General features: G+C 59.7%; 2 protein-coding genes across 10 annotated transcripts in view; both read left to right on the top strand.

Annotated features, from left to right (window-relative positions):
• The first annotated feature begins 472 nt into the window (after window positions 1–472).
• On the top strand, window positions 473–19,653 carry TMEM51 (transmembrane protein 51). 9 transcript variants are annotated; one of them, XM_054849324.1, is made up of 8 exons: window positions 473–1,426; window positions 2,112–2,435; window positions 2,906–3,084; window positions 4,059–4,139; window positions 4,953–5,101; window positions 5,240–5,334; window positions 16,939–17,396; window positions 18,423–19,653. In XM_054849324.1, the coding sequence occupies exons 7-8, from the start codon at window positions 17,056–17,058 to the stop codon at window positions 18,832–18,834; spliced, it is 753 nt and encodes a 250-aa protein (XP_054705299.1). In that variant the 5' UTR covers window positions 473–1,426; window positions 2,112–2,435; window positions 2,906–3,084; window positions 4,059–4,139; window positions 4,953–5,101; window positions 5,240–5,334; window positions 16,939–17,055; the 3' UTR covers window positions 18,835–19,653. The 9 variants fall into 9 exon arrangements, with proteins under 9 accessions (XP_054705299.1, XP_054705301.1, XP_054705300.1 ...); XM_054849326.1 differs by lacking the exons at window positions 473–1,426; window positions 2,112–2,435; window positions 2,906–3,084; ... (1 more) ...; window positions 4,953–5,101; window positions 5,240–5,334 and adding an exon at window positions 7,327–7,401; XM_054849325.1 differs by lacking the exons at window positions 473–1,426; window positions 2,112–2,435; window positions 2,906–3,084; ... (1 more) ...; window positions 4,953–5,101; window positions 5,240–5,334 and adding an exon at window positions 13,252–13,374.
• FHAD1 (forkhead associated phosphopeptide binding domain 1) overlaps window positions 12,533–21,824 on the top strand; it is a 33,054-nt gene continuing 23,762 nt past the window's right edge. The window contains exon 1 of the mRNA XM_054849316.1: window positions 12,533–12,838. The gene's annotated coding sequence lies outside the window, so the exon portion shown is untranslated. The remainder of the gene's footprint in view (window positions 12,839–21,824) is intronic.

The raw sequence follows: 21,824 nt of genomic DNA, 5'->3' as shown, positions 1-21,824 counted from the left end.
TTATTGTGAATTTATTGTTGGTTATTGTTAATAATTTATGGATGGATAAATCATTATTACGCATTTGCAGATGGCATTTTGTCACTAGTAGGGTTGTGCCGGCGCTTCCGGGGGGGGGGCCTGGCGCAGTTTTGGGGTTGCGGCTGCGTTCGCGGGCTGGAGCGGAGCGGAGGGTGGGCATGGCGGCGCCGGAGGCGAGCGCTGTGGGTGCAGGGGGCCGGGGCGGCTGGTGCCGCGGGGGGGTGGGGGGGTGGTGGCATCCCTGGGGAGGACGCACGGCGGGGTCGGGCTGCTCTGCAGGGAAAGCATCCCCTGGATCCGCTCTCCGCAGTCGGAGCCGCTTGAGATGCTCGAGCTATCATCGAGCAGGGGGATAAAAAAAAAAAAAGAGACCATTTCAGACAAGACGTGCAATGATTTTCTGTTTTTCAGAACCATAATGAGGGTAGAGATGAAGAGATGTATTTTTTTTTTCTTTTAACAGAAACGTCCTGGGTTTGTGAGCAGCTGCAGAGCAGGTAAGAGCCACCACAGTCTGACATGGGGAGAGTTTGAGCAAAAAAAAAAATTAAAAAAAAAAATGTAGAAGCCAGCTGGCTATATAGCTCTGTCACCCGCGGCTGTAACACAGTATTAATGGGAATTAAACATTGCATTAAAGTGTAACTATTGAGAGCGACAGAGATAAGCTGGGCGCAGACCGTGGCAGGGTTTGCTGCACAAATATTTGTTTCTGCCCTTCGCCTGCAGCGTGCGAGGGACGGGGTGCGGGTGCTTGCCCACCCCAGCCGTGGTTTTAAAAACTCCGGGCGCCCTTTGGCAGCTTGGGAGCGCGGCAGAGCTGTGGGTGCGACACCGGTCCCGGCGTGGCTTCTGCCGCTCGCCGGTCGTAGCAAGACGCCTGTCCCCGTGCCGTGGGCACCGCGCCGGGTGTGCTGGGCCCTCGCCTGGCCCTGGGGAGGGGGCAACGGGGGTCGCTTTGTGCATTGGAACCGGGACGAGCGGAGGATGCTTGTTCCCTGCGGTCCGTGGGTGATGTCCTGGGCTGAGGGGTGTCTCCTCGGTGGCTTCGTCCCCCGGCAGCGGAGGGCAGACAGGCCGGGGCTGCAGGAGCGTGTTCCTGCTTGCGCCTCAGCCGTGTCCCCGCCGCAGCACGCTGCGATGCTGCCATCGTGTGAGTAGTCCACGAGCCGCGTGCCGGCCTTCCACCCATCGCGGCGTCTCCGGCCGGGAGCGCTGCAGCCACCGTGGGAAACGCAGCGGACAGCGCAGCCGTCGCGGTGACCCTCGTGCCCGCCGCGGCTCCCCGCGGCCGAAGGCTTGCGTGTCCAGGTGACTTCTGCTGCCCAAAGCCAACGAACCCCCCGCAGCGCTCCCGGCTGAGAAGGAGACTTGCCCGTGCCTCGAAGACGATGACAGCAGCCACGTAAGTGTGAGGCGAGCTACGAGGCGGTTTTTAAGACCAGGGCGCGTTTATTTTAGGTCCGACTCGCAGTGTTTGCGCGCTTCGCACCGATAATGTTGTCGTGCAGACAAGAGTCACAAACGCGTTTCCCTGGTGAGGACTTTAGACCGAGAAAGAAAAAATACCCTCGGGGCACGAGGTGGTGTGCCGGGACAGTCGGGGTGCCCTGCGGAGGGGGGCACCCGGGGGCCACCGTGCTCCTTTACCCCCCCCGGTGCGTGAGCAAGCCACGCCGGTCCTGGCATTGCCTCCGGGTGCCATTCCAACCAAAGCGGCGTCTACCTGTCGCACCACGGCCGCGCGCTCGTAACCTGCAGACCAGGAGCAGGTTTGAGAGGTCGCAGCGGGGGTGAGCCCTGGGGAGGTTTTCTTGCCGCGCTGCCGTAGACAGGTGATCTCACCTCCCTGGGATTGCTTTATTTGCGTTAGAGAGTTAAGCCTGTACGTGTTAAATACCTGAGTCAACGGTCAGGGTGGTCGGTGGGTTTTGAGACGTGGTCGGTCGCAGACTGTGGGCGATGGGGGCCGCAAATGATGGCATCTCCCCAAACGCTGGTGTCGAGGGCTGCTGCCGAGGCTACTGGGTTATTGCTCGGGATCACCGAAAGTTTGGAAACGTCCCTGTCATTTATTCCTCCATTTTCAGTGTTTTTCTTGAAAGTGAATTCTACTCTTGCTGCTTTGTGAGCACCAAGTCGATGCTGGAAACGCCTTTCTGAGTCCTCGCCTGCGCAGCCCAGGGGATGCGGCAGTACCTGACGGCATCCTTTGCCATGAGCATCCCGCGTGGCCTTGGGGCATCCCGCTCTGCTGAGCGACCGTCGTCCCTGCGACCGTCCCCCGCTTCAGCCCCGATCGGCTTCCCGCTGCCCGAGCTGATGCAGCCACGAGCACCGGCAGCGCCGCAGGCTGGGTTTGCTCCGCTCCATCCAACCGGGACGCTGGAGCGGCGATGAGGCCCCGTACCCAGGTACTAAGGTTTCCTTGGAGTTTTATCACCACTGGCGAGTGATTTCCCAGCATTTTCCCTTTCTCAGGCACAAGCCATCGCTCGCCATCTGCTCCTAGTTCTGCAAAGCTACGTTGAATTTCTCAGCTCTTTTAGACGCCCAGGCGCACGACACCGCCGTGGCTCCGCTCTTCCAGCCCTGTCATCCTCAAGCCCTGGATCTCATTTTCCCAAGCCCTCTCTCATCCCGATCAAGCCGCTCACTTCCCGATGGCGGCACGCGGGTCACAGAGTCCCCGAGGAAAATGAAGAAGTTCCTCACCCCCCTCCCACGCGTCGCACTGGCAGCGGGGGGGTGGTTCTGCTGCCCAGCCAAGCTAAGGGCATCGCAGATCAGATGCAGGAGCCCCCAGATTGCCGCCGGGAGGAAGCAGCGGGTTACTTATTGCTCTTATTATTAATACAGGAGCTTTACTTACGCGGTTTTCTAGGTTGCAGACGTGTACGTGCTTGAAATGGCAGACGGCGACTTGGCACGGCGGTTAGACTGGTTGTACCGGAACCGCCGTCCTCTACGCCGCGTCCCGGCAGCCCCCAGGACGCCTGCTGCCTGCACCGCCTCGGAAGCCCGGTCCCGCGGAGATGCCGGCAGGTCGCGTCCTCCCACCGGGTGAGCGCAGGATTGTGCCAAGCAGGAATGTGTGGAAATGCCTCCTGGGCTGCTGCTTTTCCTCTCTTTTTCCACTTGCACAGCAGGTTCCCAGCCTGCAGCCCCAGCAGGCACTCCCCAAATTGGGGTACAGACACCAAGGCACGGGGAAAAAGGATACCAGTATAGACCAGTGGGAGCTGGGATGTGAGGGTGAAGCCCTCAGCTGGGCAGGGAGCCCATCACGGCGCGGGCTGGGACGGACTTTCATCCCAGGGCCAGGGTCCTGCCGTGCTCCACGTCCCCAGGGGAAATGTCGGGAAAAGTGACCTGGGCTGGAGCACGGCGCCGGCCTCCGGCTGGGAGCAGGTGGTCACGGCACGGCCGCCGAAGCCGGCTTGCCGGCGCAGATGGCTGCGGCATGGCCGCTCCCTGGGCAGACGGTGCGGATGGCAAACGTCGTGCTCGTGTTTACCGGTGCGCCGGCAGCCGCGGCGTTGGTTGGCGGTGCTGGGGAAGGGGCTGGATGGTGCCCTCGAGGGCAGCCCTGCGTGCAGTGTGTCGGGACTCGCCACCACGGGGGCTTTTGCGACAGGGCTGCACCGGCTTCGCAAGAACGTTACGATGCTTAATTAGCACATCCAGGGCAGGATGGTTTCATTGGTGCTCAGGCTGCCCTGGGACCCTTATTTTGTTTTCCTGTGCACGTTGCTGGTGCAGCTTTGCAGGCCACGTGCAGAAATTTACCCTCCTCGCTGGCGACCTGCTTCTCGTGGAGGGGTGCAAGTGCCCGGGACGAGACTGTCCCCCGGCCCGGGGAGGGGGGAATCAAACCTCCCCCCTCCGGAAAGGCCGTGCTGTCAGCGAGGGGGTGGCTCAGGGCTTGTGGGACTGGGGAGATGGAGGGAGCAGAAACCTGAGCATCCTCCCCAGCCTGCGATGTGTAATATTTCTGGTGCTAATGAACTGTAAAAAATAACTCTCTGTATTAACAGACACGTTCCATCTGGTGGCTCTGCTGACCTGACTCAAGCGGACGGGCTTTTCCCCTTTCAGGACAAACCATCTGGCCGCAGGTATCGGGAGTGGCGTGTCACCGAGCCGCGGGTCTGGCTCGCCGTTGGAAAGGTTTGGAGGAATCCTGGGACGTGGCTGCGCTCTGGGCTGGGCTTTGCAGTGGTGATTTTAACGTACGTGTCGAGCACCTTCCTTTGAGCAGAAAAACGTGGGAGAAAACTGCTGCTGACAGATTTTTGCCGTTAACGCAGGGTAACGTGAGGCCCTGGCACCTCCAGCAAGCACCAGGGCATCAGATGCCCCTCTGAAAGGCCCTTTTGTTGCCCGCTGATGGCTCCCGGGGCGGCTCCTGTTCCCTCCTTGGCGTTCCTGCGCGAGCAAATCCTTTATCCCACATATTTGGCTGGATAAAGACCTCGAAGAGGTACCAGCCTGTCCCAGACCAGGCAGTGAGGGTTTGCAAGGGGAGATTGGAGCTGCCCTCGGATAAATACCCACACGAGTTTGACTACCATAGCCAGGAAGGGAAATGAGCTGAAGAAATGCACCTAAACGTGTCAGCCCGCAGCAGAGGCAGGCAGGCTCTGCCGTCTGAGGGGCGTGAGCGAGCCCCCCCGAAATGAAGGATGGGCAAACTAGCCGGGGTCGGCAGTGCCAGGGGAGAGGAGAACTAAATCTGCTCCAAAGGGAACAGCCGAGCAAAGGGAGAGATGAAATGGGTCGAGCGTGCCGACACGGAAATGTGCAGCCGCCTCCGGCTCGCCCGGCCCTGCTGCCGCGGGAAAGGCCGTTTCTGGCCGATATTCGGCTTTGCAGAGCGGGAACCTGAGGAGCCGCTTTATGAATGTCCCCTCTGTGCTCACGGTCTCCAGGGCTCGGGCTGGGCAGTCGCCACGCAGGATCAGTGACAGTCTCTGTGTGAAGTGCATTGTCCGTCCCCCCCCGCTGTCTCGCAGCTAACCTGCAGAGAAAACAATTCCCCGCTATAGCTGCCGACGGACGGAGCTGCTTGAGACGACAGGTTTGTGCTGCAGGAGGGGAAGGAGTGGAGGGAATTTGCCTGAGCGGGTGGCCAAGCCTGAAAATGCAAAACAATCTGTACAAGGAAAAAAAACCCGATATGCAGATATATATAAAATAATATGGGGTTTTTTTATAGCACAGCTCTTGAAATCGGCCTTTGTAAAGAGAAGGAAGGTATCGTGAGCAGGGAAGGGCAGCGCCGCCATGCACCAGGAGGAGGAGCTGGGGCAGGTGAGTCAGTGGAAAATAACATCGGCTCGGAGTGAGCGGGATGGTGCCGGTAGGGAGAGATACGGGGAAACGGGAGGGTTTCCACCCGGCATCCTGAGCACCGGTGTCCCCGAGGCAGGGCTGCGGCATGCTGACTCACGGGAGGGGATGTGACGAGTTGTGTTGGGTCCGTGATGGCTTTTGCCTTTGCAAAGACTTGTAGGGCTTAAGGGACAGGAAAAACTGCAGCGGCTGGTCCAGCAAGTGTTGGCAATGTTGCTTTTTCACTCGTGATTGGGAAAAACCCACCCTGAGTGTCATCTCTGACAGAATTTGAGTTCTTGGTGGTGTTTATTATTACAGCTGGGTGTGAGAAGGGCCTGGAAAAACTCAAGTCCCAGTTGCTGCTGGGATGGCAGCTGGGGAGAGGTGACACGGGGCACGGCATTAATTGTGATGCGCTGTGCCACCGCTTAGGGAAGCGCGCTCCCAATTCTGCGCTTACTGTACGCGTGTTGCACGGACACGTTGTTTAGTCACGTCATAGATACGCACAGAAATGCGCAGAGGTTCCCCGCTTCCACCCTCCGGAGCAGCCCACAACCCTGCGCATAACTGCGGCTGTTAATTGTTCGTTAGTAACGCCCTACCGAAGAGGGGGCAGGAGCCAGCAGGTCGGTCCCCGCATTTGAGCCTGGAAAGCACGGGACTGTGGCTACAACGCCGAGGCACGTGGCCAGCAGCCCTGGTGAGGGCCGTACCCGGAAGGGCTCTTCCCGGTGAGCGGGTGGTTAACTGGGAGGGTTTATAAAGGGCAGCAGCCCCATAAAAAAGTGCTTTCCAGGCTGGTTGGGAACACAAGCCCGGCTTTGTGGGGATGTTGGCTTTGCTCTGTTGAATGGAGCGATGAACCCCAGCGGTTGTGGTTCCTCAAAACGGGGCTTCTGCAAACAGTGCTCGGAGCTGCTTGTTTGAGGAAAGGCTCTGCTCGTGGGTAGGAGCCGGTTTCACTGCAGATCCCTCACAAGCTGGTTTTTAAACTCGAAACAGGGGCTGCCGGTGCCTGGAGCGCTGCGCAGACCCTGTTCGGAGTGGGTGAGACAACCCGCAGCCCCAGCTGTGCCCCACACCTGGAACGAGGTGTGGGAAAATATGTAATTTATATCTATTGCATGATGGAGTGTAGGAATTGCAGGAAGTAACTGCTGCAGGAGCAGCCTCCAGGGTGCAGGGATCCCCCGGGAAGCAGGCAGGCCTGGAGTCCGTCCTCTTCGTGGCCGGGTACGCAACTAGCGTGGGAAAAGGAACAAACTTTGCTTGGTTGGCACCATAGCACATCTCTTTCCTGACTAAGCTCGTTGTTGCTGGAAGTGCAGACTTCTGGAGAAGAGGAACCAAAATCAGCCTGTGCAGTCTTCCCCCCTGACGTTCTGAGAACTTTTAGAAAAATACCGAAAGAAACCACAGCTCCGGAGAGGGGACGGAGGGGGGAAAGTATGGTCAGCCAGCCCAGCCAGGCTAATGCGATGCAAAGGGCTTCCAGGAGAGCAATTACCCTCCTCTACCTCCTCTCGGGTGGGGTCTGCTGGGCGGTCTGTAATTACCCACAGCCGGGGAGATGCACAGCTGGGGGGGGGAGAACCCCCCTGCCCCCCGGGGCCTGCTCCCTTCCCTGCTCCCCCCCCCCGGGGCCTGCTCCCCCCCCCGGGGCCTGCTCCCTTCCCTGCTCCCCCCCAGGGCCTACTCCCTTCCCTGCTCCCCCCCGGGGCCTGCTCCCTTCCCTGCTCCCCCCCAGGGCCTGCTCCCTTCCCTGCTCCCCCCCGGGGCCTGCTCCTCTCCCTGCCCCCCGGGGCCTGCCCGCCTGCCCGGCGCGGGGCTCTCCGCTGCTCTGAGGTGTCTCCTCGTTCCTGGCCCTCTCCAGTCTCCCGGTTTTCAGCGCGGGTTCCCGCTGCGGGCGGGTCGGACCGGGCAGAGCGCTGCCCCGCCGCCGGGGCCGGGCCCTGCAAGCACCGCCCCGGGAGGGCAGGGAAGGGCAGGGCCGGGCAGGGCCGACCGGCCCGGGAGGGACTCGCCGCCGCCGCCGGGGAGGTACGTGGGGCCGGGGGGTCGGCGAGGGGGATCGGGCCCCCTGCCCCGGGAAGGGACGGGACGGGATGGGACCGGGGCGCTGGGGCGGGCTGGGCTCGGTCCCGCCGTGCCAGGGACCGGGACAGGAGACGGGACCGGGAGCGGGTCGGAGCCGGGAGCGGGCCGGGGGATGGACTGGGTCCGGCTCAAACCCGGGGCAGGGGCAGGACCAGGCCAGGCTCAATCCCGGGACAGGACCGGGCTGGACCCAGCCCCGGTGGGGTTCTGTCCTGTACCCGGCGGGGCCCCCAGCCCCGGGGCAGCTTGCTGGGGCTGGTTCCTGCCTGGCCGGGGGGCTCTGAGAGCAGCACCCGGCTCACGGAGGGGCTGCGGGGGAAACATCCCCAGAGCAGGGGGTGGGCGAGGGTTGGGGCCCTCCGGGTTTGGGGAGCGGCGACGTCGTGGGGGTCAGTCCCTGCTGTCACCCGTTCGTGATGCGTGGGCTTGGGGCGCCTCGTCAGCCCCTGCGGCTGTCAGGAGCGGGGAAAAGAGTAGCCGTCTTTTTGGGAAGGATCATCTCAGTGTTGAGAGAAAGGGGGGGGGTGGGTGGGTGAGATGAACCCCCCGCCAAACCCAGCAGCGTCTTTGCGGCCGGTTCCCACGGATTGCAGCGTGACAGGGCAGTCACGTATCGTGAGCCCATCGCTCAAAAGTCGTCAGTCGCCGGGAAGGTGCAAGGGACGGTGTGTGCGTGAGTCTGTTTGGAAAGCAAACAAAGACAAAGAGAAGGAAACCTGTGCAGGGCAGGGCAATGCCAGGCGGTTTATGAACTAATCGCTGGTCAGTGGCGTTTCTGTTCTTCCTATTGTGCCGTTACTGCAAAAGCAAGAGCGGCTTGGAGCTTTGAAGGACTCCGGCAAATCTGGGAACGTCTCCCGAGAGTTGGTTTAGAAAGAAATCCCACCGTGAAAGCGAGTCAGCAACTGCAGCGGGCGCAGCCGCAGCCCCCGGCGTGTGCGGTTAGTCACCCTAGGTGTGCGCCGGGTGGGCACACCCTCCTGCACCTCGTGCTTTTGGGACACGGCCCGTGACAGGCGCAATTATTTTAGGAAGCTCCTATCTCTGTCTGTTGCAATGATTGTTTCCAGGAGCAAGGGAAGAACTGCCATCTCCTTGGGTTAGGAAGGCAAGGTCAGGTAGGAAACCCCATCAGGTGGGTGTTTCTCAGGTGGGTGTTTCTCGGGGGCTGTGACTTTCGGTAGCCCTGTGCCGGCGGCAGGGAGGGGAGGAAGCCTGCCTGCCCCGCTCCACCTGCACCGAGCCAGGGCCTCTTCCACAGCTTCTCGCCGGGCTTTGAGCACCGGGACTCGTATCTGCTGGGAGATGGAATACTGACGTTACCACTGACAGCTTTGCCTAGGTAGTTTTTCACTCTAAGCCAGCTCTTGGTGTTTGTGTGCATATTGGGTGCGCTCCCAGTGTGTGTCTCCCCCGTACTGACTTTTAAAAAAGGGCTCAGGCGTCACAGTACACCCAGCAGCACCGGTGCAATAGAAGTAGATTGGGGTGCCTCGCTGCTGCGGAGGTTGCATGCGAGGGAAACCCCTGATGAGAGTCACCCGCACCCTGGTGAAGCTCCCCGGGTTTGGGGGAGCAGCGCCTGCTGTCAGCGGCATGTCTCGAACCAGCTGTCTTGTGAAGACGTTGGTTTTTGGAGGTGATGTGGTGGGGTTGAGCATCTCTGAGCCCGGCATAGCCCGGTCTGTTGGGAAGCATGGCCGCGTGAGCAGAAATCAGCAGTTCTGCGAGCACATCCTGTGTGAGACGGGCTGCCCTCGGCTTTGCGTGGTGGAGCCTGGGGGAGGTGAAGCTGTGTGGTCCCGTGGTGTGGTCCTGGCTTTCAGCTAATGGGCTCCAGCTGCTGCTGGGCTTTCAGGCTCCTTAAAGCTCTTCCAGCACAGACCTCAGCCACTGCTCAGTGGGATGCAGTGCCTCTAGGACATAGCCGAGCATCCCGCAGCCACCCGAGGCCCTGGACATCTCGGCGCGACGGCCAGAAAGGGAATCCTCTCAGCTGGCAATGAGGAATGCGTTGGGTGTGGGGCTGGTGAACCCAGCCCTCAACTGAAATGACTCGGAAGTATGTGAGATGCCTTTGATTTTATCTGTGGGTAATTACACGGGTGGGAAAATCCTTGGGAAGGGAAGTGCCTGGGGAAGGAGGAACATTTGGCCTTGGTGCCTTGAGGACAGCTGAGTGTTGGCGATGCTCGGTGTAGCTCGGCGCCGCGGTGAAGGCTGCAGTGCTGTAAGGTGCTGCCTGCAGCCGCGCTCCCACAGAGATCCCGGGAGGCCAGGGCTGGGCAGGGCTGTCTGCTGGTGCTCCCAGCTGGAGCCCTGGAGGAGGGATCCCTCCAGCAGCTGGGGTACGTGTCTGTCTCCAAAACGTGTTTCTTGTTCCCAGTGTATTTTTTAGGCAGAAACTGGCCAAGCAGCTGAAAATCCTGCGTGAGCTGTGCAGGTAGCGTGCAGCGGCATAATCCCCCGGCAAACCTCCATCCCGATCAAAATTCCTGTGCCCGCCTCGCTAAACAGTGCTGCTTTGTGCCTGGCCGCTGTGCGTCGCGTCGCTTGGCTGCCCGGCCGGCTCCGTCTCTCCCTTTCTGCCCCATTGGCTCCTCTCTGCTGTCTGCGGCAGGTTTTGTTTGCGGGTCTCACTCGTTGGAGAAGGCTGTTTGGAAAGGATGATGAGAGAGGCGATGCCACATCGGGGTGCAGCGAGATGAAGGATGTCGCTGAAATCGCAGGCTGAGGATGAGGAAGGCAGTGCTGGCTAGCCGATGGCAGCACGGCGTCCCGGGTTAGTGGCTTGCAGCGAGGGGAGATAAGGCTTGGGGGGGCTTCCGTGGTGCAACAGGAGCTGCTTAAAGCACTCCAGGAGGGCTGGGAAGTGCTCCGAAGCAGTGGGAATGCCGGATTTGGCTTTGGAAGACATCAGAAGGGCAGATGGATCACGTCCACAAGCGCTGAAAGGCACCGAAGGAGAACGTGTTATCAGGCATGGGGAGGGTGCGAGGTCACAGACCAAAAGCCATGGGAAGGCAGCTGGGAGGGCGATGGCTTTGTCTCGGCAGGAAACAGCAGATTAGGAAAATTTAAAAAGCCAAAACCAAACACAAAGGTGCAAAGTGGAGTCAAAAGGAAGGCAGGAAGGAGACAAAGTCAAAGCACTGGGATTTTCCCAGGCTGGCGTGTGTTTTCCCAGGCCTGGGTGCGCAGGGTAGGCTGGCAATTCAACTCCCTTTTCTAGCCCTAAGAGAGGAAAATGCCCCAAACCACCCCCCACCTCTGCTTTAGTAAAGCCTGACCCGAAGGCGTTAGGCTGGCACTAACTACGCATGTGAGCCAGGCTCGGGAAAAGCCATGGGACGCTGTTTGCAGAGCGCGCCGGGACACGGCAAGGGCTCGCTGACCTCCAGCGCTGCTGCGAGTTGGTGCCGGCGCGGTCTCGGTGGCTGCGGCAGCATTAGCCCCAGGAATAAATGGCAGCGTCCCTAAATATAAATTTAAAAGGACTCTGAGTCCATTACTGGTTTGCAGCAAGCACTGCTCTGATGGCCCTAATGAAATTACAGGGAGAAAAAGAGTCTGGAAGGCAGTTTCTCATACCTCGATGATAAAGTTCAAGCTAATGGCTGTCTGCTGCATAATGACGATTAGGACTCGGTAGATACGGTTGCTGTGGCTTGCGTGATCTGTGCCAGTTCTTAAACCGGTGCCGGCTCAATCGCCCGCCGGTCCCTGGAGTTGCGAAGGATGCAGTGGTGGTGGCAGACGCCTTCAGCTGGAGAAGGACCGGGCGCTGCGTTGTGCAAATGGGACGTTTTGCGAGCCCCGTCGCTGTTATTCCGTGGCCGTCAGTGTGGCTCCGGTAGCCGTGGCAGCCGGCCGGGCGGATTGCAGCATCCTGAGCCCGGGAGCGGGCCGGGCAGCCTTTGCTTTTCCGTGACACCCTTGTTTTGCAGGAAGCCGCAGCGCCGGGGGCCCTGGGCTCCCCTCCAGGGTGGGCTGGCGCCGGGACGGGACGGGGGAAGCGCCTTATGCAGAGTTTTAGGAAAACGCTGCTGGTCGCCTGGTGCTGTCTGCAAGAGTGCAGCTGAGGAGTCATCATTAAAAATAAAATGAAAGAGATGGTGAAATAGCTCTTAAAATGTCTGTAGGGAATGCAGGGAGTGATGAATATGGGTGCGTTCCTGTATGCTCTTAGCAGGGAGCTTAAGCAGCAAAATGTGGCAAAGCCCCGATGGCCTGCGTGGGGCTGTCCCTCCGGGTCTCTCTATTCCCTGGTGAGATGCTCTATAACGGGCTGGGTACGAGCCCAAACGAACAGGAATTGGGTAAATCGGCAGCAATGCTGCTTTTCCCAGCTCAGCTGGTGCTCTCTGGGTGTTTCTCTCCCCGCTGGGCCAGGGGAGTTCCCTGCATCCCCGGACCCGCATCTGGCCAGAAACAGCCCTGCTGCTGGGGCGCGTGTGACTTGGGCAGCGAGAAGGGCCAAAAAAAAAAAAACCAAAGAGAGAAAATATCGCCCGAGTGCTGACCTGTTGGTTTTCTGACTCCGCGTGGGGTTTTGTGTAACGAGGGCTCCGAGCAAGGTTACTGCCGCTGCAGAAACCAGCTGGTGAGGGTGTGCTGCGGTCACCAATTAGCAGGGAAGGTGGTTAACGAGAGGGCTGTCTGGGCGTAAGCGCGAAGACGGAGGTAGCACCTTGCGTGCTGGAGCTGCTGCGGAGGAGCGGATGTGGGGCTGGGTGTCCCCGGCGCCGTGCAGAGAGGTGAAGCCCAGCCTGGCTCAACGTTACCCCCGTTTCTGATCGTCTCCGGGCTCGCCCGACCCAGGGGACTTTGCGCCCCATGTCCAGAGGGTGTAAAGCTCTCTGGAAATGCCCACGCGTGAGCAGCTGATCTCCGGTGTGTTGAGGATGGCCGTTGAAAGGAGCCGGAGGACCTTAGGGCTGTAACTTGGGAAGTGGTGGGCGCTGAACCGCCGCCAGCCCTGGGAGCAGCTTGGGAAGAGGGAGGGCTGTGGTTCTGGTCATCAGATATAAGCGGACGTGCGGCAGGCTCCAGGCTCTTTGGGTGTTTGGAGAATAGATTTTAATTTCCCCCCCCCCCCCAAAAAAAAAGTCCTAGAAAATTAGTCTCGTGTTTTCCGACTGGCACTGGAATTGCACGCTGGCTTTCGGAGGCAGGGTCAGAAGGGATGTGTCTCTCCGTGGCGTCGTGCTTCGAACCGTGCATCGTGCGCTGCCTCCTCGGGAGCGAGGAAGCCCTGGGGCTCAGTGCGAGTGCGAGCTCATCCCGTGCCCTGTGACTGCATCGGGATTTGACCCGTTCCCTGAACTGCAGACTCATCTCTGTGATCCCATGACAAAGGTGTTGCTGCTGGACTGGGAAGGTGATGGCGTGGGAGGGGAAAATCCAAAGGTTGTGGAGGGCAGAGCAGCGTCCGTGCCGCCGTGGGCAGCGATGGGTGTCATGCTTCCTCGTGAGTCACCCCGGCGGGGTTGGCGTTTCACCGCGAGCACCGAGACGTGGAGCGTGGTCGGCGGGGGGGTCCTTGTCCCCGTGGCGGGACCGTTGTTGCGGAGGGCCGGTGTGTCCCGCGGAGGGGAAGATGCTATTTGCTGCCGCCCCGCCTGGCTGCCGGTGCCAAAAGCCTTTGGGGCGCGTTGGCGTGCCGTGCTGAAGAAAGGGCTTATCCCGAGCCCTCCCGTGCCAGATTAACGATTGGGAAAGTCCCAAAGTGTCCCTTGGCCCCGGCAGCCTGCAGGGAGCCGGCGAGAGGTGCGGGAAGCCCGGCCAAGCGCGGAGGCGGCGCTGGTGCCCCTGGCTTGGCAGCTGCGCCGGTGGAGTTTAATGATTCGGAGATCCTGCTGTAAATCATTGCCAGCGCGGCGCAGGGCTGCAGGCGTGCGTGGGAGGGGGACGAAGGTGGGTCTGGCTGCAGGGAAGATGCCGTGCTGCAGCTGGAGGGAAGGGGACACGGGCGGGGGGGGCTGAGGGGGGCTCGCGGCCCGGCGGAGGGCTGAGGATGGCGATGGAGCCCCAGCGAGCTGCGGGGGGGGGGCAAGAAGAGAGGAGGCTCGCAGGAAATGGTGTAAGGACGGTGAGTAAGCATCGGGCGCTCGGGGCTTTGCACAGTAGGAGAGCGCTCTGGAGCGGTTTTGGTAAACAAATTGGGGGAAATCACGGTGGAAAGATCCCTGGAGGATTATTGAACTGCTGCAACTGCAGAGCAGGGAATGTCCCTGTTGCTGGGCCGGGGAGGCCGGCACTGCGTGCGTGCTGCTCGGGACGGCCACAGTAGATGCCATCTCGGAGATGCGGTATCAGCCACAGCGAGATTTTGGGGGTGACTTGGTGGTTGTTTCTGGGCTGCCCTGAACCCTCAAGTTGCGGCACCCTTTTGCTGCGCTGGCCGGTGTCCGTCTCGGTGATGCCACCTCTGCTGCTCCAGGCAGCGCCGGGGATGCTGGACCCGCGATAGCAGCAGCTCCCTTCTCTGGCCGCTGACGTCAGGGCGCCGGGGTTATTGCTAAAGCGGCGATAGGAGTGTGCTCTGGAAAGCCAAAAGAAGGGCTAATTCAATGGAGAGATGGACTTGTATGTCAAGTCTCCCGCCGTAATCTGATTTTCCCAGGCTGCAGGGCACCACAGCGAGGGATCTGCGTAAAACTTTCAGGCACAGAGATGATGTAGAAGCTGAAATCCTGCCCGCTGCTAAGGCTGACGTGCCCGAGGCAAGCCAGAGAGATCGGGAATGGGCACGGAGGTTTAGCCACCACGGGGAAATGTTACCAGCCCCGCGTGTTTTCTGTGCGTGCAGCATCGTTTCCCTGCCCCAAACCCAGCGGAGCAGTTGGCAAGCAAAAATCTCGGCTGGCCGATGTCTGTGCAATGCTTCGCCAAACAGCACGGGAGCCCGTTTGTATAACTGGGTAAGGGAAAAACCCCACAGCCGCCCGTACAGCCAAGGTTGGAAGACCCAAAATGAGAAGCAGAGGGGCTGAGAAATCAGAGCGGGGGGGTTAGTGGCTGCGGTAAAGGTGATACAGGGTGTGCTGGCTTGGCTTTGTCGTAAGAAGGGGCTCGGGTCTGTTAACGGGGCTCGGAAGAGGCGTCTTGCTCTTGTTCCGGGCGCTGGAGGTCTCGGGCAGGGAGAACGGCTGCAAGCGCAGAGCGAGGGCCTGGTTTTAGTGCGGCAATCTCACGCGTGGAGATGAAGCGGGACAAGCGCCGCGGGGGGAAGGTGTCCCGTAGCTGGGGCCTCTTGGAAATCAGAGGGAGCCGTTTGTTTGGGAAGCGTGGGATGCAGGCAGCACGTGGCCTGCCGGGGCTGGGCAAAAAGCCATCGCGTGTGCTGACCCCCCCCCAGCGCGCTCGGTGCCCCGCTGGCAGGGGCAGGCAGGATGGGCAGGACGCGAGCAGGCGGAGAGCGGAGACTTTGTGTAGGAGGGCAGAGGCCGATCCCGGCGGCCGCAGGCTCGGAAGCACTCAGGTAGGGCGGGCTGCCGAGATGCGATTGCTCTCGGGGTGGTGGTGAGGACGTTTTGTTCTGGCGTAGCGTTTGCTGCATCCTCGGCTGGGACCTTTAAGCTGAAGGAGGGTCGATTTAGAGTGGTGAGGCCCTGGCACAGGGTGCCCAGAGAAGCTGTGGCTGCCCCTGGATCCCTGGCAGTGGTCAAGGCCAGGCTGGATGGGGCTTTGGGCAACCTGGGCTAGTGGAGGGTGTCCCTGCCCATGGCAGGGGGGTTGGAACTAGATGGGCTTTGAGGTCCCTTCCAACCCAAACCATTCTGCGATTCTGTGAATTCAAGCCAGGGGCAGGTCGGGGGGGCAGGGGATGCCTTCCCTGAGGGGCAGACGGTGCCACTCGGCAGCAGCCCAGCCCTGGCTCTGGCAGCGGGGCTGGGCACGGCGCTGAGCCGTGCCACGGGGAAGGGTAGGCTTGCCCCTGCCTGCCTGCCGGTGGCTCCGGTCGGGCAGGGCTCGGCAGCTCACGTTCGCTCGATAACCCCTGACAAAGCACGGGAGCGAAGACTTTGTCCCTGCTCGGGTCCACGCGAACACCAGCAACCCCGATGTGGGGCCAGGGCTGTGTCTAACGGGGCTGGGACATCCCTCGGCGAGCTTCCGAAGCAGTGCCGGGGCACGGGCGGTGAGTGGGCTGCGATGGGAAGGTCGCTCCGCAGGTTTCCCCTCTCCTCTCCGGGCTCGCGTGCGTGTCTTTTCCTGCAAGCGGCCGGAGCTGGTCTGTTTTCTGGGAACGCTGGTTTGTTCTGGCCCTTGACCCTTGTGCTCAAGCTAAACAAGCAAACGTGAAGCTTGGGACCATTGAACTGGATGGTTACGCTGAAGGGCGAGGCTGTGTACGGGGACAGCATGCAGCAGCAGCAGCACGTCCAAGGGTGACTTCTAGCCGCCGGGGAGGAAAGGAGAAAGCCCTGGCACGTTGGCGCAGCCGCACGCCGGTTTTGGCACGTGCGTGAGGCCGCAACGGAGGCGGCTGTAAGGCTGGCTCGGGGGGCAGTGGGGGAGCTTTGCTGCAGGGATCGGAGGTACTCGCCCACGGTTAGTAAGAAGGGTTTGCGCTGGCAGCTGCTGTCTTGGCAAGCCGAGGTCAGGGAGGCGAGCAGCCAGGAGATGCAGTTCCCCGTGTTTATTTTTGGAAAGCGAGCGCATCTGGTCCTGACGACTCTGAAGACGCAGACGTTGAGTCGAGGCGGTGGAGGAGGAGGAGGAGTTGCCACACGTGGCCCGGCTGGTTGGGAACAGCGGTGCTCGGACAGCCCCAAGCCTGCTGCGATCAGCGGGATGCGGCCCCGGGGCTCGTCGCCAGCGTGTGTTCCTCCGGGGTGGGCGAGCACTGGCCAGAAGCAAGCGAAGGACTTGATTTTGGAGCAGCCCTCACAGGCAGCAGTCGGGGGGAAGCCGTGGAGTTGGCTTGGCTGGGAGAGCCGCGATTTTGCTTTCCTTTCTCCAGGCAGGGAGGCGTTGCAAGGCGGGCAGCCAGTGCCACAAGCAGCCCAGCTCCATCTCGAACAGGGGAAAAGGAGAAGTTGTACAGCTCGAGATTTGTTTCTGAGCAGTTCCTGGTTAGTTTGGATGTACAGAAGCTGAGACAGTGCAGCTCCATCGAGCGTGGGGTGTTTCTCTAAGCAGTGGGATTGAGTTTGGTGCTGGGAAGGGGTCAGTTATCGCGCTCCTAAGGACGGTCAGTCTAAGTCCCTAGCAAATGTTAGTAGTAATTTGGTACTTTTCTAAGGTCAGTGGAAATTACAGCCAACACAGCAGCAAAGGATCGCAATGAGAACAGCCAGCAAGGACCCTGCTGCCGACTGCTGCCTTCTGTCCTGACGTGCTCTCCGCAGGCGCAGTGGAATTAGATTTCCAGCATTAGCGGAATGAGACGATGTTATCATGGCCACCGAAACGGTAGCTGCGTGGCGCGCACATCCCGCCGTGCACTAACCATCGCTTTCGGTCTCTTCCCAGAGCTCGCCGCCTGCCGTGGGAGAGGACCGCACGCATGCTAGCAAGCCTGCGCCCGTCCCAACCCGAGCCATGCTGTAAGGTGGGGGCAGCCCGGCCGGCCGGCCAGCAGCAGGAGCGATGGCCCAGTCTCGGGCCAACGGCTCGCACTATGCCCTGACGGCGATAGGGCTGGGGATGCTCGTCCTCGGCATCATCATGGCCGTCTGGAACCTCGTGCCCGGCTTCGGCCCCGCCGACAAACCCACCGCCCACGCCGGGAACAGCAGCAAGCCCGACCGCGGCACCGGGGGCATTTTGAAGAGCAAGACCTTCTCAGTGGCGTACGTGTTGGTGGGGGCGGGCGTGCTGCTGCTGCTGCTTTCTATCTGCCTGAATATCCGGGACAAGAAGAGGCAAAGCGAAGACATCGCTTGCATACAGCACCAGGCGTCTGCAGAGCCCTCGCACCAGGAGGACAGGTGAGCCTTTCTGGGGAAAAAGGGAGCGGGAGCGGGCGTAGGAATGAAACAAAGAGCAGTTAGTCAGCTTCGAGGAGATTAGGAGCGAGGAGAGTAAGGTTGATAGCAGCGTGTCCTAAGTAAAGGCAAGGGTTAAAGTATCCTCTGGAGATCAGGATGGAATGACTCCAGCTGGATTTATGGTGCTGTAGGTTGTTGGTGTGTGAGCCGGGGTCCAGATGGAGCCGTGGCTAAGCCAGCGTTGCTGAGATGTGCCACTCCTTGCTTTGTCAGTACACGAGCAGCGTGCCGAGAGGCGATGCCGGGAGCGGTGGTTAATGGTTAACGCAGGAGAGCAGGATGGCTGCTGCAAGCCGGGCGAGGGGCTGTGGAGGGAGAGGAGCGGGAGACGCAGGGCGCGCTGTCTTGCTGGGTGCAGCCGAGGTGCCCAGCAGCCTTCCAGCTGCAGCAGCGGGTGGATGTGGAGTTTAGACCCGGTGAAAGTCTTCAGGGTTCTCCTGTTTGCTCGGGGAAATCCGCCGAGCAGAGCAAAGGCTACTGCTGCGGCAGGCACGGTCGGAACAAACACAGAAGTCCCCGGCCGTCTCGGCAGTGTGGGGAATCGGCGCGGTGCCCGGTGTGGGCTGTGCCTGTGCAGAGGGGCAGGGTTGACGCCCAAGCCGAGAGATATGGGAATGGCAAAGACAGAGAGCGGCGATATCCCCTGGAAAGGTACTTTGATTTGTCGAGAGGGGAGAAGGCAGTGTTCTGCTGGGGTGGGGGAAGAGATTACTGCCGTGCAATGTCTCAAGAGGTTTTGTGGGCAAGGGGAGCGATGGTCAAAGGCAGACGTACGTCGCAAGGGAATAGAAACGTGTCTGAAAAGAGGAGGGGAGGTGAACCGTTCTGGCAAGCTGAAAGGAGCTGGTGTGTAATGTAGAAGTGCAAAGAATTTGTTTGGGTGGTTTTGCTTTTGATTCTCTGCTCCCTGCCCCTAGTGAAGCTGAAACGATGTGCTACTGATAGCCTTCATGTGTTCCCCCCTAGTCAAGAAGAGGACGAAGACGCGTCTTCCCAGTACTATGTCCCCAGCTACGAGGAGGTGATGAATGCGGGCTACTCTGAGCCCAGAGACTTGGACAGGAGCAACAGGATCAGCATCTCCCTGCCCTCCTACGAGTCACTGGCGGGGCTCGACGAAAACACCCAGCCTCCGGGAGCCGTCGGCGTGGAGCCCGGCACGGAGCGGCAGCCCAGTCGGCACAACTCGCGCCTGAGCAAGCGCCTGAAGCCGCTGAAGGTCCGGAGGATCAAGTCGGAGAAGCTGCACCTGAAGGACATCAGGCTGAACCTGGCGGAGGGGAACAGCACCGCCCCTATCACGATAGAGCCGCTGACCCCTCCGCCCAAATACGAGGAGATCCAGGACAAAGTGCCAGAGAGCCAGCAAATGACTTAAGAGGAATCTGTGATGCTGCTGGGTTGGTTTTTTGGTTTCTTTTGGGGTTTTTGTGGGTTTTGGGTTTTTTTTTGGTTTTGTTTTTTTTTTTAAAAAGGAAAACAACTGCGCTAAGAGGGGCTTGGTCTGCGGGCGCTGAAGCGGTCGGGGGTCCCTGGAAGCTGTGATGTGGAGGACACAAAGGGTACGTAGTGCTGCGGCACAGCGACAGGACAAGTTTTCCCCGGGACAGGGTTTAACAAAAGACCGTGGGGACAGAAAGCTGAATGCCGGTAGGTCTGCTGCTCTGAAGGAAATGAAGGCTGGAAGTGCCGAAAATGTAATTTATGGTGTTTTACATAAGGACTAGCCAACGTATCTTCTCTCCCCTTGCGCCAGCAAGACTTTTCCAAGCCACCAAACTGATACCGAACAAGGATTTTTTTCCAAGCGGAAAAGGGCAACGCTCCTTTTTTTTGGGTGCCTTTTTTTTCTACGTAAGGGAAACGGCGTTGCCAGAGCAGCGCTGCAGCTTTTCCCCGCTCCCGTCTGGGGCTGGGATGGTGGCCAGCCCCAACTCCTGCCAAGGTCTGTGCTTGCTGGTGGGAAGTGGGCTGAAACGGGCCCTGTGCTCCTCGGGGAGAGGCTGGATTTCTCGCCTGGGTTGCTTTCCACGTTGTGTTTTGCGCTCCGATGCGACGGGGCGATCCGTTTGAGGCAAGCGGATAAATCCAGGGGGATGGGAGCCGAGTGCGCCGCTGCCAGGAGGTGCGCAGGGTGAAACGCCTGCCAAGCATGCTGTGCGAGCAGACCTGTACTAAATAAATATTTTGTACGCTGTGTTTGTGTGTGCGTGCACTCGTGCGTGGTTGGCCTTTGCCGAGGTTTGCAAGCCGGAGCGGTCTGAAATCGGTCGGGTGTTTTAGGGCAGATGCTGCACCACGAGCATCCCAGGCTTCCAGCAAAGCGATCGATGACAAAGTCGTCAGCGTATTCAGCCACGGGCTCCCTTGTGCGGTCTAAATTTTGATGGTGTGGGTAGAGAGCAGAATCCTCCGTGAATTTGGAGCAGACGTCGGCGTGGCCAGTCTGTCCTCTGCCTCTGGGCTGCCGGTACGGACTCTGTTGGTATGATGCTGATATTGAGGCAGTTCTGGACCGTTCAGCAGAGCTTGCCCTGGCAGTGTGGTTGATATAAGGTGTGAGGGAAGTGCAAGTGCCCAAAATGAAGACAAAGAAGAGATGCTGGTCCAAATCTGTATAACAGTTTCTCCTAGTAGCTATTATTTCATATTGCATATCCTAATTTCTGTTGTTGTGTCACAGGAATTTTGCTTTGCTGTGCCCCGAGGCGTGATCTCAGATGGGCAAAATAACATCATTAGGGGACTCCCTTATTGAAGAGAAGAAAAAAATAATAGTAGAAGAATATACCCCAGGTTGAGGGATTTGGGGTGGAGGGGGGTCCCATGCGGTTCTTGTTGAGAAGGTGGCAAGGTGGTGCAGCTCCTCGGAAGTTGTGTGTGCCCCTAAGAGCTGGCCCGCAGCTGGAGGCAAGGCGTGAAGCCCTCGCTCCCTGGTGAAGAGACGCGGAAAATCTGGTTTAATAAAGTGAAGCTTTTAGTCTGAGCAGGTGGGAACTGAAGTTTCATTGAGCTGCTTTGCCAGGAATTCCCGTTTAACAAAACAGACTGGCACAAGTAGCATCTTTTTTGGTGTCACATGGAGGAAAAAAGCTGCAAAAATGACGTAAAGCACAGTGACTGCAGTGAAATGGGCTGCGACTAACAGAGTAATTACGCCAAAAATGCCCGAATGGCTAACGAGCATCTCCGGCTACTTACATACCTGTCCTCTGACGGAATTTGGAAAGCAGAGCGAGACGTGGGATGCCGGGAAGTGCGAGCGCTCCCATGGCTGTGACCGTCACTGTCCTGGGACGGCTCGTCCCCATGGGCGCTGTGATATATTGTAAGGGAATGGTTATTCCTGCAAGCGAGGCTGATGGAGAAGAAAGGGGAGAGCGCAGCCGGCTCCTCCGCGCACGCCCCACAGCAGACGCACCTAACCCCGACCTCAGGCTGTTTTGCAAAACCTCGGTGCTCCTTTGCAAAATCTGCCGTTTCTGCCTCAAAATTAAGCGTGCTAAAATCTGGCAGGACTCGCTAGCTGTCTTCCCGTCAGAGGTTTGTTTGCGGGTTCTGGCGGTGCCGAACGGCCACGGAGCAGCTGACCGTGCCCCCGATCAGCAGAGCAGCCGTTTTGTCTGGGGTTGGCATTCGGGTCCTGCCAAGCACTGGAGCAGCGCTGGGAACAGCAGGAACCCCTCGTTTGCAGTGTATTTGTAGATGGGTGATTTGGTTTTGGGGGGGGGGACGGGGGGGGACGGGACACAAACGCTGCGGTTTTGCGTGCGTGCATCCGAACCGATTTGCTGCGGCGTTGCAGCTCGGTGGGACGACGGCCGCTCCCGCAGCACGATGCCCGCTCCCGCTGTCTGTGCCCCTGCGAGTTTGGCCGGAGGATGAATTTGTGCTCCGCTTCCTCTGTGTGTTTTGGCCGGGTGATGTGGGAATTTCTCACCCGTGGGAGCAGGACTGGCCCAAAAAGCCATCTTGGGGTTTGCTGTGAACAAAAATGCAAGCTTTAGGCTCGTTTCCAGCAGCCCTGGGCTGCTTTTCAAAAGGAATATAGTCGTGTCGTGTACGGCCTGATGCTGGGGTGGAGGGAAATGCTGTGGTTTGGGGCAACACAGGGCTGCCGCGCTTCCCTCCTTCCCAAAACCCACCGGAGCGGCGGGAAACACACGGGTGCTCGAGCTGCGCCCAGCTCACCGACCCCCCCCCCCGTCTCCAACCAGTCAGCTGCGCCGCAATCGCACTTGAAAGATGCACAAACGGAATTTGGAAAGCAATGCAGGAAAGGCGTGGGAATTAGCAGAGAGCCCGTGCTAATTAGGGACTGTCGTTTGGGGTGCCGTTTGCCGGCCGCAAAGGGGAGAGGGGTTTGGA

The sequence above is a fragment of the Grus americana genome, chromosome 21 (genome assembly GCF_028858705.1).
Source record: "Grus americana isolate bGruAme1 chromosome 21, bGruAme1.mat, whole genome shotgun sequence".
Lineage (NCBI taxonomy): Eukaryota > Metazoa > Chordata > Aves > Gruiformes > Gruidae > Grus > Grus americana.
This window is presented reverse-complemented; position numbering and strand designations above follow the sequence as displayed.

Coding starts and splice junctions, on each gene's coding strand:
- TMEM51 (XM_054849324.1), top strand. CDS start 17,056: ATGGCCCAGTCTCGGGCCAACGGCTCGCACTATGCCCTGACGGCGATA. Junction 17,397..18,422: donor CCCTCGCACCAGGAGGACAG/GTGAGCCTTTCT, acceptor GTTCCCCCCTAG/TCAAGAAGAGGACGAAGACG.